Raw genomic sequence first — 18,193 nt, 5'->3', positions numbered from 1 at the left:
CATATTTTATATCCCCTTAGTATCAAAAAGAAAAGTATTGAAGTGCTGTAAACTCCAACAATGCTATTTTCCTTGAAGCTATAAGTAATCAGCACACTGAAGTGGCTCATTCATCTAGGCCCAATGTCCGTTCCATTGGAATTCCAGATAGTGGCTGTCACTGAAACATGAGTTCAGTTACCAAATATAGTTGAGAGGGGTAGGAATTACATAGTCAGAGAGGACAGATGTAACTCAGAGGCCACAGTCACCTCAATGCTTACTGTGGACCAAGCAATCTTGAATGAATAGTTAAAGCAACTTCCAGCTTTCTTAGACAAAAGGGAGACAAGCTTCCAAGCCTGAACTGTATTCTGTATGAAATCCTTTGCACTGATTTAAGAGTTGTAAGGTTTGTAAGATTCTCTCAGATTCTTTGTTAAATATTGTTTATTCTGCTTAGTAAATTATGGTTTTGATTTTCTGCAGAAAAATTGCTACAGCTTTTCTTTTGAAAATCATAGTGTATTTTTAAAAGTGTCTTTTTTATTTTTGTTTGTAACTTTTAGTGATGTAACTAATGCTTGCATTTTTGTATTTCCAGTTTAATTGCACCATGAAAACAATAATTTTGTATGTTAAATGTTGTATTTCTCATTTATTTTGCATCTTCATCTGATGAACTATTGGTATCTTTCAAATATCATTAAGATCAAAACATATATTAAGGTGTTACATATGTGTTTATATCTTGGTATACTGTCTAAACTCTGACAGGTGTTACTTCCTTGTAAATTTTTTATATTTTAAACATGAGAATGATGTAAAAAAAGCATGAAATAATAGATACATTTAATTTGTAATGTTTATTTCAAATTATATAGGTTATTGTTTTATGGTAATTATAACTTGTCAGGGAGATGAGCAAAGCACATATAAATATGCTGCCCTCTAATCAGTGGACTAGAAATAGCTCATAAGCTATTTCTAACTGTGATTATGTATATAGAACAAAGCAGTAGACAAGGTGCACCTTTAAGACCAACTAAGATTTATTCAGAATTGGTCTTAAAGGTGCACTTGTCTACTGCTTTGCTCTGTTGCTTCAGACCAACACGGTTGCCCACTTGAATCTATCTACATGTGATTATGTATCCTATTTAACAGGGTTCAAACATTGTTTTAACTAAATTAGCTATGATTTAAAGAAGCAGAATCAGGGCAAAGAAAAACTAGATGACATTAGGTTTCCTGGATGACATTTGAAACATACACTACAGCCACGATGCATTATCCACTGAGATAAATGGGACTTTGCATGCTTAAATCTGCATTAGATTGTGCCCCCAAAATTTGTAGCTTAAGGTTGGAGGCATAAAGTTAGAGATTTTCTTTTTTTTTCCTATAGAACAGCTGGTCAGTTTTTGAGAGGACCATATGGTTATGGTTCTCATTATGGAACTTGGAAGTTTATTCGTGACTGAAGAAACATAGCGCCTTCTAGCAATCTAGTTACGTTGCCAGGTGACAAAATATTTGCATCAATATCTATTTTTAGGCACCCTGATAATATTAGCTGAATATTCTGGAGTTGAATTAAATCTTATTAGTTATTTATGAAACTCAATGAACTATCTCAAAGAACATGAAAAAGACACATTTCTACAGCTATGTTTTATTTCACAGTATCATGAGTGAAGCAACCAGAGAACCAAGTACTAATTTGCACAGTTGATGCAATCCAGATTTAATGTGTTTGAAGCAAAGCTAATTCTCTCTTTCTTGAATCCATTGTTTCACTGCAGGGGTCTGTCTTTTGCATATAGCCCAACTGTATATGTGGAACACCTCTGTGTTTAAGAAAACTTAACTTGCACAGAAAGCAAAGCTCCCTGGAGTTTTATAGAGATTTGAGCTAGTTACATGGAGATAATTAAACATGAAGTTTACAAAGTCAGTAATAAACATAAACATACAGATTTATAACATTTTAAGACACATGTAGCTGGGGGGAGGGGGAGAGAGAGAGAGATTATATTCAAATAGTCACGACTGGCCTACACTGCAGATATCTAAATCTGAGAACCAAGTATATTAAAGTTCATTCCGATTTGGGTTTGTGGATCTTCCCTCCCTTCTTTCTGCTGTGGGCAGCTCCCCTACCCAGTTCAGAGCTCTCTTTCCCTTTTTTCCCAGCTCCCCCTTTCCCACTTTTTGCCTCCTGCCATCAAACACAATACCTGGGGTGCGCCCACTTGGGTGGGCTCCTTTCCTTGGCCTCCCTCCACTGACCCCTTAGGCCATACCCCTGGGATTCTGACCCCCAACCCCAATTGAGGTTCTCCTTCCTTTTTTGAACCATGGCTGATGCTGTCACACACCAATGCCCTTGGGTAGGTTCTTTCCCCTGATGTCCCTCTACTGACTCCATGGGTTGGTTCTCCCCAGCCCCTCCTGCTTCCATGAAAAGATGTGCTCCTTCCCTTTTTCCTATTGGCCCATAAACTAGGGGTTTCAAAGGCTGTTGGCACCTGCCTGCTGGACTCTGACCAATCTCCCAGCCAATCACCATCCATTTCCTCCCAAACCTGCTCTACCACCCTCAGTTCCTGCTCCAGAGGTCCAAACCCTGGAGCAATGATCCAACAGAGTTACCCCACTTTCTCCACAGAGCCCATCTCCCTTTACCACCTCTCCACCTCAACATCCTGGATACCTTCCTCTTCCTTCAGTTGGCTACCTCTTGAGCTTCCAAATGGTATTGCCACAATGCCACAAAATCTTGTTTTTGATATCCATGCCACATGCAAATGAAGTCCAAGCAGCAAGTGAACCCAGAAGTGGGTTTACTCACTGTTTGGACCACTTGCATGCAGCACAGCTTACAAAAGTCATTTAAAGGAAACACCCCTTTAAATGGCTTTTGAAAGCCATGGGGGCACCAGCATGTTTGCCACATGAACCTCTCCCACTCCTCATGAACCTCTTCAAAACAACAACAACATAGCACTTCATTGGTGGTTCATGAACAATGCAATTGCATGAACCAAGGCTAACAAACTACAAACCTAGCCTAGTTTGTGACAAATTTCAGTCCCTTAATCAATCCGTGCCCATCCCCACATTGACTGTAAACTGATCATTCTGCAAACCTGGGATACATTCCATGTTTTCTGCAAACATAGGTAGGCTTCCCAATCCCCAAGTCCCAGCGGGGGATTCCGTGGTTTTACAGGCTTCCCCCCGCCCCCAGCCAGCTGGCCGGCAGTGGAAGCTCCTCCCCCACAGCCACCCTGTACCTCTAGATCTTGGGCAGAACCTGCAAACAGGTCCAGTTTTAAAATGTGAGTGTGCCTTTAAATTGGAGCAGGAAGTACTTCATGGGGAAGGGTTAGCAACAACAGACCTCATGAGAGTGCAGCCCCTCTGTTTGTTTTGCTTTCCTTTTGGACAAGTTAGTGTGTGTGTAAAAGAGCAGCGTAGCCCCTGTACTTTCTAGACCTGGTGGTGGAGGCACCAGAAACTCCTGCTTTGTTCTACTGCTTCAGACCAACACGGCTGCCCACTTGCACCAGAGACAGTTAAGCGTGTGTGTGAGTGTGAAGAGAGTGTGAGAGAGAAAACGGGGGTAGGGAACTCTATTATTCCCTATGGAGACTTATTCTCATAGAAAATAATGGAGAATTGATCTGCGGGTATCTGGGGCTCTGGGGGGCCCCTGTTTTTTGAGGTTGAGGCACCAGATTTGCAGCATAGCATCCAGTACCTCTCCCCAAAATATCCCCCAAGTTTCAAAACGTTTGGACCAGGGGGTCTAATTCTATGAGCCCCAAAAGAAGGTGCCCCTATCCTTCATTATTTCCTATGGAAGGAAGGGATTTAAAAGATGTGTGGTCTCTTTAAATGTGCTGGCCAGAACTCCCTTGAAGTTCAATTATGCTTGTCACACCCTTGCTCCTGGCTCCGTCCCCAATGGCTCCTGGCTCTACCCCCAAAGTCTCCTGACTCCACCCCCAAAGTTCCCAGATATTTCTTGAATTGGACTTGACAACCCTAAACATAAGGGACCTCCTAAGCTTGCATAAAATCTGAATACATTGTGAGGTTTTAATCCTCACAAACAATAATATTTTCTGTTCATGCACAGACAATGAATTTACTTCCTGTGTCCCAGAGGAATCCTAGAAGCCCTTCTGGGCCTAGTCACAATGGAGGTGAAGTCTGAGGAGGCATTATGGGCCTAACCAAGCCATGGTCATGGCAGAGTCTTGGTGAGCCACTCCAGGCCCAGCTGTGGCAGCAGTGGAGTCCAGGAAGCCATTCTGGATATGGTCATGGCTGTGGTGGAGTCTGAGCAACCTCCACGCCTGGAGCATTTCCCAGACACTGCTGTGGCCAGTGGCAGCTGAAGAGGCCTGAAGCCACACCTGGGCTTAGTGTGCAAGTTGGGGAAGAATGGGGCTCTCCTCCATGAGTCCTGTGGACCTTCCCTTATATGTGCATGAATGCATGTGAATATATGGGGAGGGGGGTTAAAAAGACTTGAAATAAAAATGTAAAATATGAGCTAGCCATAGGCACTTTTATGTCCTGCTGATTTTTGCTTCAGAGTTCAGGATATCCTTCAAGTCCTTGGAAATCAGTGCAACTTAAAAATTGTAAATTTAAGTAAATTGTACCTTTATATGCACACACACAGTGTCCAGATTTAACTGATTTTCTGGCATTTGCAGAAAATGAGCCCCTAGGCAAAAGTTCCAGTGCACTGTTCCCTGCACACATCAATGTACATATTGATGAATGAGCTCCAGAATTCCTACAGGCTTCACCATCTACTTAAAGATCAGGAGCAGTTGCATGTGGATAGAAAGCCATGCCTTCCTCATAAAAGTGAGCAGGTAATGCTTTCCACACATGGAAATGCTATTAAACCTTCTATATGAGCAAGGAATCACTGGTCTGCAAATATTGTGTGATGTCTCATGTTATTTTTCTAAATTTAATAAGCTGTGGATTGTTAAATACTATCCCATTTTAAAGTTTTTGCTCATGACTTATCACAGTTTGTCAAGTAGAATGAAAAGGATGCAGAAAACCCAGTGTAAATAAGAAATATATTCAAATAAAACAAAGACTCAAATTTTAAAATTATAAGGCCCATAGTTCCCTTTCTCTGTATAGTTATGGTCCATTAATATGACACACAGAGGGGGGAAGTGGTTATAAAGATATGTATGTACTAGCTCAAGAATGCAAGCACTCTACCAGTCAATTAACAGTTTCGTGCAAGGTAAATCCCAGAGAAACATCTAAATGTAACAGGAGCTTGCACAAGCTAATGTAAAAAACATCCGATTGCTTCTCATGACTGACAGTTCAAGCATCTGCCCCTGGACAAAAGTAATATGGCATATGACAAACGTTAGGTTTACAACTGCACAGGTTAAAAATTATACTGAATTGATAATTCAGAAACATCATGTTAAACAAGTTTGCTTAGCTTTTTATTTTAAATTGTTATCTTCATGAAGAAATGTGATTGTGCATTATTTTTTATTTTGGTCTACCAAACTGCCAAATTAGATGCCTCCATTTCCTGGCAAACCTTTGATTGCTTTTAATGTAGTAAAAATATATATTGGAACAATAAGCAGGTGTACAGCTATGCCTGCATTTTCCTCTTATATACTTGAAAAGTGTTTTGAGGAAGAAGAAATGTAGGTATATTTAGTCGAATTAAAAAAAATGGAAAACCAATTTTTTTTTGCCTGTGACTTGGTGCAGTCCCTTTGAATCTGTTTTTTTGTAGTAATCTAGTCTAACATTATTTTCAGTCAAGAAACAGAAAGCTCACAAGTAAAGAATAAAAGACAGTAGCAATGGCAAATCTCTGTAGCTTGTCCTTAGACTGAGCTAATCATAGGTTCGTATATTTCATGGTTAGAGTTAGTTCAAACATTAGAATAAGAAGGTTTTTCATAATTTTTAGGCAACAAGTTTCTCAGTTCAGCCACAAAGGTTATTGGGTGATCTTGGACTACTTGCTCTCAACATAACCCGAGTCATGAGATTTTTGTGAGGGTAAGTGGTTGAAGAGAAATCCATGTGTGTTGATTCCACCCTGAATGCAAATAATAAAGCCATTAAAAAGAAGGCAGAGTAAATAAGGCATTTCAAAGTGTGAAATTGCCCTGTAGTAGCATGGCTTTCAAAGTCTTATGCACACAGCAGAATGTCATGTGATATGGAGAGCACACACTCAAAGATGGCTCTGAAATCAAATACTTTAGGCTTTAATAATTTGCTTATGACTCCAAACAAAATGGCACTTTCTTCATATGATCTCCTCTTTAAGAATGTAAGGCTCCTCTCTCAGCCATAGATCGGGATGGGCTTGAACAGGGAAAATTTAGTTCATGTCAGTTCATGGTTCATGATCAAACCAAAAACCGAATCAAACTTGGAAGTTCATTTATGAACCAAACTGGTTTGTTGTTCAAATGGAGTTTGTAGAAAGCCTAAAAATAGCTGTTTTAGGCAGGGCTTCTTTTGTAGAAAAAGCCCAGCATGAATTGATTTGCATATTAGGCCATACCCCCTGATGTCACTATTGTTTCACACAGAACTTTTTTGTAGAAAAAGCCCAGCAGGAATTCATTTGCATACTTGGTCACATCCTCTGCTGCCAAGCCAGCCAGAACTGCATTCCTGTGTGCTCCTGCAGCCCCTTTAAATTTTAAAGGGAATTTAAAGAGAATTTACCTTGCACAAGAAAGACCAAAACAGCTGAGCAGCTATTTTGTAGGTTAAAAATGTATTAACAAAAAAACAAACCCAGCTGGCATGAAGTCTGTTGATCTCATCAAAAGTAAATTTGTTGTGTTCCAGATGCAGGAGAGAAGCTGTGAGCAAGATGCACCCTTGTCTTTAATAATGAAGGATGCTTATTCTGCAGAGGAAAGCAATCATGCAAACAACCATGAAAACATATATGAGGATTCCTCTTCTTTTGACCTCTTTTATGATTCCCTCTCAGATATACAGGGTGGTGAAATTCCACATGAGTTGTCTGCTTTTCTCAATGAAGAGGAGATAAGCAAAAGCCTTGAACTCGCCCAGGAATCTATTATGAATTCTGTAGAGGATGGGAAGGCAAAGCAGGAGTTCACACATTACTTCAACACCTCTTCTCCATATTCACCAGAGGAGACCAAAGTGTGTGATCCAGATGCTTCCAAGAGGACTCAGGTGACAAGCCCAAATTCTCTATTGATTGCATCTCAAACTTTTTCAGAGCAGAAAAAGAAAAATGTGCATTCTCAAGAAGCAAACAGTATTTTCAGTGTTACTGGGAAAAAATCTAGCATATCACCCCTGCTACCTGCAAGGCCAAGCTTTATTCGGAGTCTCAAACATGCTGAAAAATGTGGTCCAAGTGTGCAAAAGATGAGCCCTAAGTTCAAATCATCTTCCAATAGTGAAGCTTCTTCCAAGAACAAGCTGTGTGATAAAGCTGCCACTTTGATAGAAGAACTTTCTTCCATATTTAGAGAAGCGGCCAAGACAAGGGTTAGGAGTCCAGATGGAAACTCTTCTTCTCCAGATAGTGGATACCTGTCCCCTAAAAACAAACAATCCGTCATGTCAAATTCCTTAACGAACTCAATCCCAGACAAAACATGTCAAGAGGGTATTGCTGATAATGAGTTACCTGAAGTTACTCACAATGGAGAATCTGTGTTCCTCAGAAAGGACAGCTCTCAGGCCAATGAAAATGACTCCCTGAATCAGCTCGCAACGGAAAGTCACAATCAACTGTCAGCCCCACAATTTACCCTGAAACTCAGGAGTCTGGAAGTTGCTGAAGGAAGCAAGGTGCTGCTAGAATGTAGAGTTACTGGAAACCCAACACCTCATGTCAGGTAAGATTGGAGAATAGTCTTCTGCTCATGCTATTATAGACCAGATGATGAGGATGCATACTCACATATCTGCATCACATGTAGGAATAGCCGTGATGGATCACATGTAGGAACAGCCATAATGGCCAACCATTATCTGTAGTACCCCCAGCCTTATTCTTGCCACATTGCTTGTGTACTTCTTAATATTGTTGCACAGTGAATAATGTCCTCAGCCCTTCCCCAGGTTTGAAAGAGTCACTCATACCACTTCAGACCTTCCCCACTGTCAGTGACATTGTTCTGAAATAGTTGGTTGAGGAACATGACTTTAGTAGTGAGATCTATTGCTACAACCACTGTGGGAATATGTTCTACTGGATGCAATGTCAAGTTGTGATGATGGAACTGTTAACATCTGGGCATATTGTCTGAGTGTCTTTGGATATCTTCTGTTGTATTTTGCATAATTTTAATTTAATCCTTCTTCAAAACCATTCCTTGGTAGTATACTTATTCAGATTAACAAATGGCATTGAGCCTCAGAATGTCCATATGGTAATTGTAACTACAGGTGGAGAAATCAGTCACTGCAGAGTAAATCAGTTCTAACAATCATGTTTTGGACTATTTTTGCCTTAAAACAGACTACACAAATGCCAGGAATGGGTGTGTGTGTGTGTGGGGGGGTATGAAGTGGATTTCACATATCAGTATTTCACAGTTTAAATGTGCATTGAAAAAGGTACCAACTTTTATTCCTCAACATCTTAGCATTTTGCTTTATATAACTCTCTGTGAGAACACTGTCTTAGTAATATTAGTGAAGTAGGGGTAATACTTGTAGTAATAATAGTCTGAAATAACAGTGGGTCAGCACAAGTGGTACTCAAAAGATCTGCTCTGTTTGGATTGACATTGAAGCAGAAGAAAAATGGATGTACAGGTCCCTTGGAGCTGCTGTTTGTCCCATTCTGTGTTACACACAAGTTGTACATGTGGTTTCCCAATTAGGCAACATTTTGGAGGGTGATTTGAGGAAGTTGACTAAACCTCACTCCATCATGCTGTGATTCTGATCTTAATCAGGACTCCTAGCAGCTGCTAATCATAAATCAAAACTGTACCAGCAATCAGATCGTGATGTGGGTCTTCCAGTATATAGCTTGGTTAGAAGGGCTTTTTTGTTTGTTTCTGTAAAACTTGGCAGGAACTTATTTGCATATTAGGCTACATCCCCTGGTGATAAGCCAGCCGGAACTGTGTTCATGTGCATTCCTGCTCAAAAAAAGTCCTGCTGGTTAGATAGGTTTGAGTGTCTTTACATTGCCATCAATCAAGCCAGCACCGGAGCAAGGCAAGACAAGCCAGCACAGATGATGGCTGCAACAGTAATTGCCAGGCTGCAGCTTCACTTTTTAGCCTGCTGATAAGGTTATTGCCTCTAACAGTCTATGCTCCCTCATCCTTCTGTTTACCTCCAGCAGTTTTGTCTGCCCAGCCAGACCTTGCAAAGCAGAATTTACTATATTGAGGACCAGAGTTGGGGCTTTTTCCACCCCTGGCAAGGCTCCGCCCCAACCCACCCCTCCAGTGGGGGAGGGCCCCCAGTGCCCACCCAAATGCAGGCCTATTTGCATAGAGGGCAAACACACACACCCCTGCTCGACTTCCCTGCAGCGTGGGGAAGCCAAGCGAAACCAAATGACCCCGAATGGCCTCTTGAGGAGCCCACTGTGCAAATGCCCACACCCTGCTTGACCTCCCCACGGCGCAGGAAAGCCAGATGGCCACAGTTGCATGGAGGGCTTCTCTTGAGAAGCCCTCTGTGCAAATGCCCACCCCCTGCTCACCTCCCCATGGCATGAGGAAGCCAAGCAGGACCTGATGGCTCCATTTGCACAGAGCGCTCCTCAAGAGAAGCCCTCTGTGCAAATGCCCACACCCCCACTCGATCTCTCTGCGGTGTGGGGAAGCTGAACAAGGCCAGATTCCCCATTTGTGCAGCAGGCTCCTCTTGAGGGGCCCACTGTTCAAAGCCTCCCATGGTGTGAGAAAGTTTAGGGCGGGGGAAAGAGGTGGTGTGGGGCCTCTGCCTTGCTCTCAGACTGCCTCCCCTGCAAGGGAAGGGAAGGCAGCCTAGGAGCAAGGCCAAGCTGCTCTTTCCTCCACTCGAGCCTCAAGAGGGAAGAGATGCTGTGGGTCAGCGAGCATGTGGGAAGGGGGCGCCTAGCAGTGCCCTGTAGGCTATGCACCACTCTAGGCCTACTCCCACACGCTGGCCTTGACTATGTTGTAGCAAAATAAAACAACCTTTCCCCCATTGGAGAAAGCCTTTCTCTATCAGACAAAATATTTTTTTTTCCTGGCAAAAATTTAGTACCATTGGTGGAAGACTTGGCAGAAGGGAATTGTAGGAATCAACCCAACAAGATGTTAATTACTTCCTACTTTTAAGGTACTGCAGTTGCTTGTCTGATTCAGAAATTAATGCATGACTATATTTAGTCCACATAGTAATTCACAATTCTCTTTTACGGTGCTAGAAGATTTTACTTGGTCCAAGATAAGAAAAGAATTAAACTTCTAAATAATTTCAAGAAACTATTTCTTATAAAAATCCTCAAATATGTAAAATATGACATTAATATAACTGTTTACTATAGCTACTTGAGGATCTTACAATTAAGAATACTGTTTCTGTGGAACTTTAAATTGTTTTCTATGACACAGTCAATTGCTGCCACGTCTGTACTGAACTGCCTAATTGCTGACTGCCAATGCTTAAATCCAATACAGTGTGTGACTTGTCCAATATGTGGAAAATGCCTACTGAACTGAACCTTAACATATCAGTTTCATTCCTTAAAAGAGTGTGAGGTCAACGGAGTTATCATGTATTCACATTTTGGCACGCTTATGTTCTTACAGTTACGGTAATTGCTTTCACATGCCGCCAGTGCTTTTCCGTGCTCTCTCCTGTTAATTCAAGTGAAACTCATAATATAAAAATCAGTTTTAACATAATGTCATACTGTCCCAACACTGTGTCACATTTTAGCATTAAACACTGTGTCACATTCTAGCATCAAACAAATGGTATAACCCATTTCACACATTATTCAGGATCAAACTTAACTATTTCGTTGGGCCTGGTTCAGATATTTTTGAATTGACAGACTTTATATGGCACTTAATGTGGATGCCTGATATAACACATTGTACACATACATGCACAAGCACACACAGGGGTCTTGCAATATATATTCCAAGGGGGATTAAAATGTCTATGTTTCTCTTTGAATTTGGGTAGTAGGGCTATAAGACTGCACTTCACAGAAGGCTTTGGGTTCTTTCAGATGATTTCCAGGTAGGGTGGCTTGCATTGTAAGTTTTTCTGATGGGTATTTTAAGAATTATGCTTTGTGCCATTTTTATTGAATTTGCCTCGGGCTTTGGGTCTCAGTTATTATTGTTATTATTATTAATAATAGTTTATTTCTATTCCACCCATTCTCCCGTAGGGGCTCAGGGCAGAGCACAACATAATTGAAATCACAATAAAAATATATTAATAAAAACAATCACAATTATTCCATAAATAAAATAGCATGGCAGAACAATTATGATGAGATGGTGCAGCTGGACAGTGCAGCAATCTGCACAGTAGGATATACAGTATCTGGAAGAAAGACAGATTTATAAATGGTGTAAGTTAAACGAATAAACAAATAAATGTAAATTCTCTCTACACACATTGTGATCTGCAATCCATTGTTTCTTTTAATAATGAATTAGTCAGAATCCAAACTGTGTTGCTGACACTGTATTATCGTAAGAAAGGCTATTTTCATCACTTCATGACCAGCAGTAATTTTCATGTGTAACAATAAAACTTATAATAATTAAATCATAGAGTTGGAAGTGACCTCCAGGGTCATCTAGTCCAACCCCCTGCACAATGGAGGAAACTCACAAACACCTCCCCTAAATTCACAGGATCTTCATTGCTGTCAGATGGCCATCTACCCTCTTTTTAAAAACCTCCAAGGAAGGAGAGCCCACCACCTCCCGAGGAAGCCTGTTCCACTGAGGAATCACTCTAACGATCAAGAAATTCTTCCTAATGTTGAGTCGGAAACTCTTTTGATTTAATTTCAACTGATTGGTTCTGGTCCTACCTTCTGGGGCCACAAATATCTATATCCAATTTTTTTCAAAAAAAGTGTTCATAGCTAAGATTTCCAGCTTCATCCTGGGAAATCCCTGGAGATTTAGGAGAAATATCATAAGAAGATGAAGTTTGGGCAGGGAGTTCAGTGAGTATGTGATGTCATATAGTCCAAAGCTGGATCTTTGCTGTCTGCTGATCAGTTGGAATTTCCTGGACAACTTGAATTCTTTGTTGTAAGTTGGACTTTCACCCTGCTAGTGTCAGGCTGTTGTTCTGCCACACACTGGCTTAAATGCAGTCAGTTTTAGGTCTTTGGGTATTTTCACACATGTTAAATAATACAGTTTCAATCTACTTCAGCAACCATTTGCAAGTGGGTTTTACCATTTCACACAATAAAATCCAGTTGCAAAGTGCATTGAAAATGGATTTAATGTGTGTGAAAGCGCTTTGTGTAACATAATTAATGGCTGAACAAAGGTCAAATCCAGTGGCACCGTTAAGATCAACAGAGCTTTACTCAATATATTACGCTTTCATGTATATGTGCAGTTCTTCAGATACATTGAAATGGAAATTACCAGTCCATATATATAGGTAGAGGGTGAGCAGCAAATTAGCATACAGCATAATAAAGGTGTTTAACAAATGCAAGGACCAAACTGGAATAACAAATGGTCACCATTTGTTAGGCAGAGGGAGAACTTAACCAGTCCGCCACACCATATTAGTAAGTTGTAGCAATAAGCAACAAAAAGTGCCACTGGACTTTTAAAAAGAATTATAAAGTAATGTGGAAGCCATTGCTGTGGAAGATATTTATCCATTTTTATGATAATTTCTAAAATCAGGACATTGATTCATGTTTGAACCACCTCATGAGTCAGACAGAGAATTCAACCATTATTTTCTTTTTATTGAATAACACCAGGGGGCAGAATAAAACACTGTTCTATTAAGACACAATATGGTTAATGCTGAAAAATTCAGATCAATGGTTAAGAAATGTTCACTTAGAGGCCACCTCAGGCTGCTATTTAAGGTGTCACAGACTTGGTAGAATTTTCAAATGTGAGTTCTCCTATTGTACATAATTATATTTGAATGGGAAGGTTTTTGTATAATTTGTTGATTTTGACAGCTCGTAAAACATGACTATTAACTATCTGTTTTAGAATCTTCCCTATAGATGTACAAAAAAATTGGATGAAGTAGGGTAGGGGTTTGAGGGGCGGGGTTTGCAAGACTCTTCCAATCAATTCTGCCTCCTTCCATTCAAAATCCTCCACAATTGATGGAAGAATAGCTATTTGGGGGCTATTGTTAAATTATATGAGGTAGCAATAGGTGGCACTGCAAGGCAGGGAATAATTTTGTTTTTGATAAATCTTTCGGAATGAATCCGATGAAAGAAAATATACATTAGTTACAATGTGTCCACAGGAACATTCTTAAATCATGCCGTAAGTGTCCATTTTAACTGGCTGCTGCTGAAAAAAAAAGCAAAAATGTGATTCAGATTGCATTCTGATTCATGCATGAAATAGTAATACAAAACAGCAAGTCTCCACACTTCATAGAACTATATCTGAAAATTTCCAACACAGTTATACATGACTATTCATCTATTTCTGTTTTGATCCATCGTCACAGGATGTTGGTCCGAAACTCTGGAGGACTGGAGCTAGTCTGAGCTAGTTTGAGTCTGATCAGAAAGCCTTCCCAGGCACTGGTGTTGTTGGGTTTTTTTAAAAAAAGTAATTCAGTCTTTGGGAGGGAGGGCAGCATAGAATAGCTTGATCCCATCAGCTCTCAGAAGCTAAGCAGGGGCAGTACTTGGAAGGGACACCACCAAGGAAGACTCTGCAGAGGAAGGCAATGGAAAACCACCTCTGTTTTTCAATTGTTTTGAAAACCCCTTGCTGGGGTCACCATGAGTTGGCTGCAACTTGACAGTACTTTACACACAGAGAACTCAATCCTTAATTGTTCTCTTAGCTTTTAAAATGGCTTATTGTCTTGCATCACACTGATTTGTCAGAAGATATATTGCATATTTTTTCTATTAGTACATACTTTGATTCAAACAGTAAACATGTTTCAGAAAGTCCAGATGCACAGTCTTTTCCAAAATGCAGGTTGTTCAATTTGATGCTTTTTAATTTAATTTTAATAATTTTAGAGCAAAATTTAAGCCCAGTGGCACCTTTAAGACCATCAAAGTTTAATTCTGGGTATAAGCTTTTGTGAGCATGCACACTTCTATACATATATTGAAACAGACTTCCTTGAACCTTATAGGTAGAGAGAAGGTGTGGAGGGGTTAGTTGCCAGGAAGGGCTAGTTAGAGTCAAGATGCAGAAGTAACTGAGCGATAAGTATAGCTAAGATTGGATTAAAGCAGTTGGGAAGAAGAAGACATTGGATTTATATTCTGCCCTCCACTCAAGAGTCTCAGAGCAGCTCACAATCTCCTTTATCTTCCTCCACCACAACAAACACTGTGAGGTGGGTGGGGCTGAGAGGACTCTCACAGCAGGACAACCTCTGCCAGAGCTATGGCTGATGCAAGGCTATTCCAGCAGGTGCAAGTGGAGGAGTGGGGAATCAAACTCGGTTCTCCCAGATAAGAGTCCACGCACTTAACCACTCATATTCATAAGACCTATGAATACCAGCAAACTAGCATGCAAACAAGAGTTAACAAGCACAAGTGAGAACTAAGTTTGAGTCCAGTGGCACCTTTAAGACCAACAAAGTTTAATTCCAGGTATGTGAGAACTCCGTGACTTAGCTTGTGTAGATGCACACTTCAGATACATTAAAGCAGACATCCTCAAACATTACATGTAGGTAGAGAGAGGTAGAGAGACGGGTGAAGGTGGAGGGGGTTAATTAGAATCAAAATGCATAAGTAACTGAGCAATGTTTAGCTAAAATTGGATTGATGCAGTTGGTAAGACTTGTGAATATCAGCAAATTAATATACAGATAATAAAAGATTTAACAACAGATATGAGAACTAAATTTGAGTCCAGTGGCACCTTTAAGACCAACAAAGTTTAATTCTAGGTATAAGTGAGAACTGAATAACTTAGCATGTATAGTGAAATAAGAACCCAATATCTCTTTTAAGCCCTTATCGTTGTAAACTTGTAATTCAGCAATAGAACAAAGTTGGAGTTCAGTAGCACCTTTAAGACCAACAAAGTTTAATTCACAATGTAAGCAGTCTTCCATTCAGTCTGTTTCTGAAATTCCTTTGCAATAAAACAGTGACTTAGAGGTCCCTCTCTGAATGCCCTGGTAGGCTGAAATGTTCTCCTACAGGTTTCTCAATTTTGTGCTCCTTGAATGTCAGATTTGTGTTATTTGCATGCAGATGAAAGCTAATATCCAGAAATAACCTTTGTTGGTCTTAAAGGTACCACTGGACTCAAACTTTGTTCTGTTGCTTCAGATCCACCTGAATCTAAATATAACTTTGACATAGGCCTTTTAGTGCAATTTTTTATAAAAACTGAATACTGTAGCATGTGTTGAAATGCCCTTCAGGCTGAATGTGGGAGGAAAAAGAATGTCTCTTTGATCTCCCCCCCCCCTCCCCATTCTGTGCAGCAGCCCTGGGGCTGCTATAAAATTTGGTTAAAGGAAGTGTAATGGCAAGATGTCTATAAATCAAGATATGTTGTTAAAAGGGAATGTTTGGTAAAAGATGGTTTTGTGGAATTGAAGATGTCATTTCTTCCAAGCCCTTCACTTAACAGAATATAATATCCTGACTGTTTTTCTCAACAGAACTTGGGAAATGTTAGGGCTGATTCAGATAGGCATGTTATTCCATCACTTGGGATGGGCACAAACTGCTCATGGTTCATGGCTGAAACACAAGTCAAACTACCAACCTGTATTGACTGGGAGGTTGGTTCGCAGACTGAACCAGTTTGTATGGGTATGTTCTATTTTGATTAAATAGCTCTGAGCCATTTAAACCACTGCTTTCTGCTCTCTGAGAAAGCCGCCATTCAAACCAAAAAGCTGAGTGGTGGGGCACTGCTCAGCAGTTTGGTTTAAATGGCTTGGATATGAACCCAAGAAAGCCTCTCTTTAGACAGCTGAGCTGCACAAAGCAGGTGCTTTCTTGGACAGTGTTCCCTCTACTCCCCACCACCACCACCACCTAAGCAGAGCAGTTCACATCCTGCCATAATCATACAATGAGCAATGGGCAGTGAAAGACCCTGTGTGGCTCCAGGTTGCTGCTGGGTGGAGCATCCTGTGTTAATGAGCCTTAAAAGTTCATGGAGGATCATGCTGGGTTGCAGTTTGCAAACCATGAACTGGCCAAAATTCATCACGAACAAAGGTTCATGAGCCAATTTATTCCCATTCCTATCCATCATCCAAGAACTCCCAGTTCAACTGAATTTCCACAATTGCTGTGGTAGTTATGTGGAGGGCTACCAGCTTCCAGAGATGAGCACCACTATGCGAGAGGGCACTGAAAGTTATGGTGGTTGATGGAGTCACAGAGCCGTCTCCTCAGGATCATGCAAGCAGTCACTTCTAAGTGGTTACTGTCTTGGTGTGGGTTGATGATATCATTACCTTCAGTAAGACAGCATCACTTGATAAGTACAATCTTCTTCTTCTATGCACTCCTGGCTCAGGAGAGCGGAGGGAGGGAGGAAGCTGGCCTCTGTGGTTTCTTTTTCTTCTCCTGGAAGAACAAATGGCCTGGTCATGACTGGGAAGCATTCTTGCTTCCTGATGCTTCCCCAGTTGGGTCTGCTGCCAGATCTGGCTGCTCAGGTGAGGATTCTGCTGGTGTGGGGCCCAATTCTTCAAATTCCTCCTCATCTGAAGAGGTGATAGCTGGATGGCCCATGGTATTTTGCTCTACTCACTGAAGAGAACCATAAATTCCAGTAATTGAAAACCCAGTTCCAAAATTCATAAATATGAGATTATTAATATATTTTTCCCCTCTTTTCACCTTCCCATATCTAGTCAGAATGCAAATTTGGGGAAGTCTATGCACACTTACCTGGGAGTAAACTGCATTGTACATGTCTGTGTAAAGTGGTATCAAGTCACAGTTGACAAAGAGATTGCTTTTGAGTAGATATACATACAATTTCACAATAAATATCTGAGGTTAGGCTTCACCAATACACACTTTAAAGCTTTTTTTCTTGGTTATACTTGTTGTCTTGACAACTGTAAAAACCTTCATGAGGAGTAAATCATTGCGGATTATGGTGTTTGTTCTTATAATGCTATCTTGCTTTATGCAGTCAGAAAGAGGATTCACGACATATTATTTTACATAAGAAATATATTGGCTATGTCTATAAAACCTTATGCTGTCCTGCATAAAGTAATGAATATTATCCACATTGCACATTCTTTTTTCACATTACACATTCTTGAATTTCCACAGTCACTGCTCTGAGAAATCTGATTGTAATAAAATACCCCATATTTTAAAAGCCCTTAGCAGTTATCTGCATTTCAGTTAACTCAGTGTGTCATCTGTAGATTTCTTCTTGCCCAGTTTCTTTGTGGTCTCACTGGAGCACCACTAGATTTTACAAAAAAGGAAATAGATTGCTGATGTTCTAATCTGAAAATCTGAAAATTGGAAATGTGGAAGGGGAGAGTTCTCAGAAAGGAATGACACTTGGCATCAGTCTCAGGACACGAACTGAAAAATCAACTGAGGTTCAAACAAGAACTGGGCTGGTTCATGGTGCATTTTGAACAGGTTCGTTTGGTCGCATCATTTTTGAACCAAAAAAACGGACTGCATTTTTTTCCATTGCACATTTTGTTTTTGCAGTTTGTTCTCCAGGCAGCCTGGCATCGATTCAATCAGTCCCTAGGCAATATTGGGGTGGACTTGTGGAGAGCCCTAGAAATATCCAAAGTAGTTGTGCATTGCATGACTGGCAGTTCTGGGAACCAACCAAAGAGCTCCCATTCTGCTCTATGGGAGCAGATTATATACCAATATAATACCACACCCTGACTCAGCTGCTTTCATTTGCAGCACAAAGAGAGAAGAGTTAGTTCAGTTGTTGTTTGTTGTGTGGATGATTTAGGGGAGGCTTTGAGGGACTCATTTTTCCTCCACATC

General features: G+C 40.6%; 1 protein-coding gene across 1 annotated transcript in view; it reads left to right on the top strand.

The window, feature by feature from the left end:
* Nucleotides 1-236: 236 nt before the first annotated feature.
* Nucleotides 237-18,193, top strand: part of PALLD (palladin, cytoskeletal associated protein) — a 301,808-nt gene continuing 283,851 nt past the window's right edge. Inside the window, exons 1-2 of the mRNA XM_060246546.1 lie at nucleotides 237-391; nucleotides 6,868-7,901. Coding sequence (XP_060102529.1) covers nucleotides 6,868-7,901 — 1,034 coding nt within the window. The 5' untranslated portion in view covers nucleotides 237-391. The remainder of the gene's footprint in view (nucleotides 392-6,867; nucleotides 7,902-18,193) is intronic.

Source organism: Heteronotia binoei, chromosome 9, assembly GCF_032191835.1.
Source record: "Heteronotia binoei isolate CCM8104 ecotype False Entrance Well chromosome 9, APGP_CSIRO_Hbin_v1, whole genome shotgun sequence".
Classification (NCBI taxonomy): Eukaryota; Metazoa; Chordata; class Lepidosauria; order Squamata; family Gekkonidae; genus Heteronotia; species Heteronotia binoei.
This window is presented reverse-complemented; position numbering and strand designations above follow the sequence as displayed.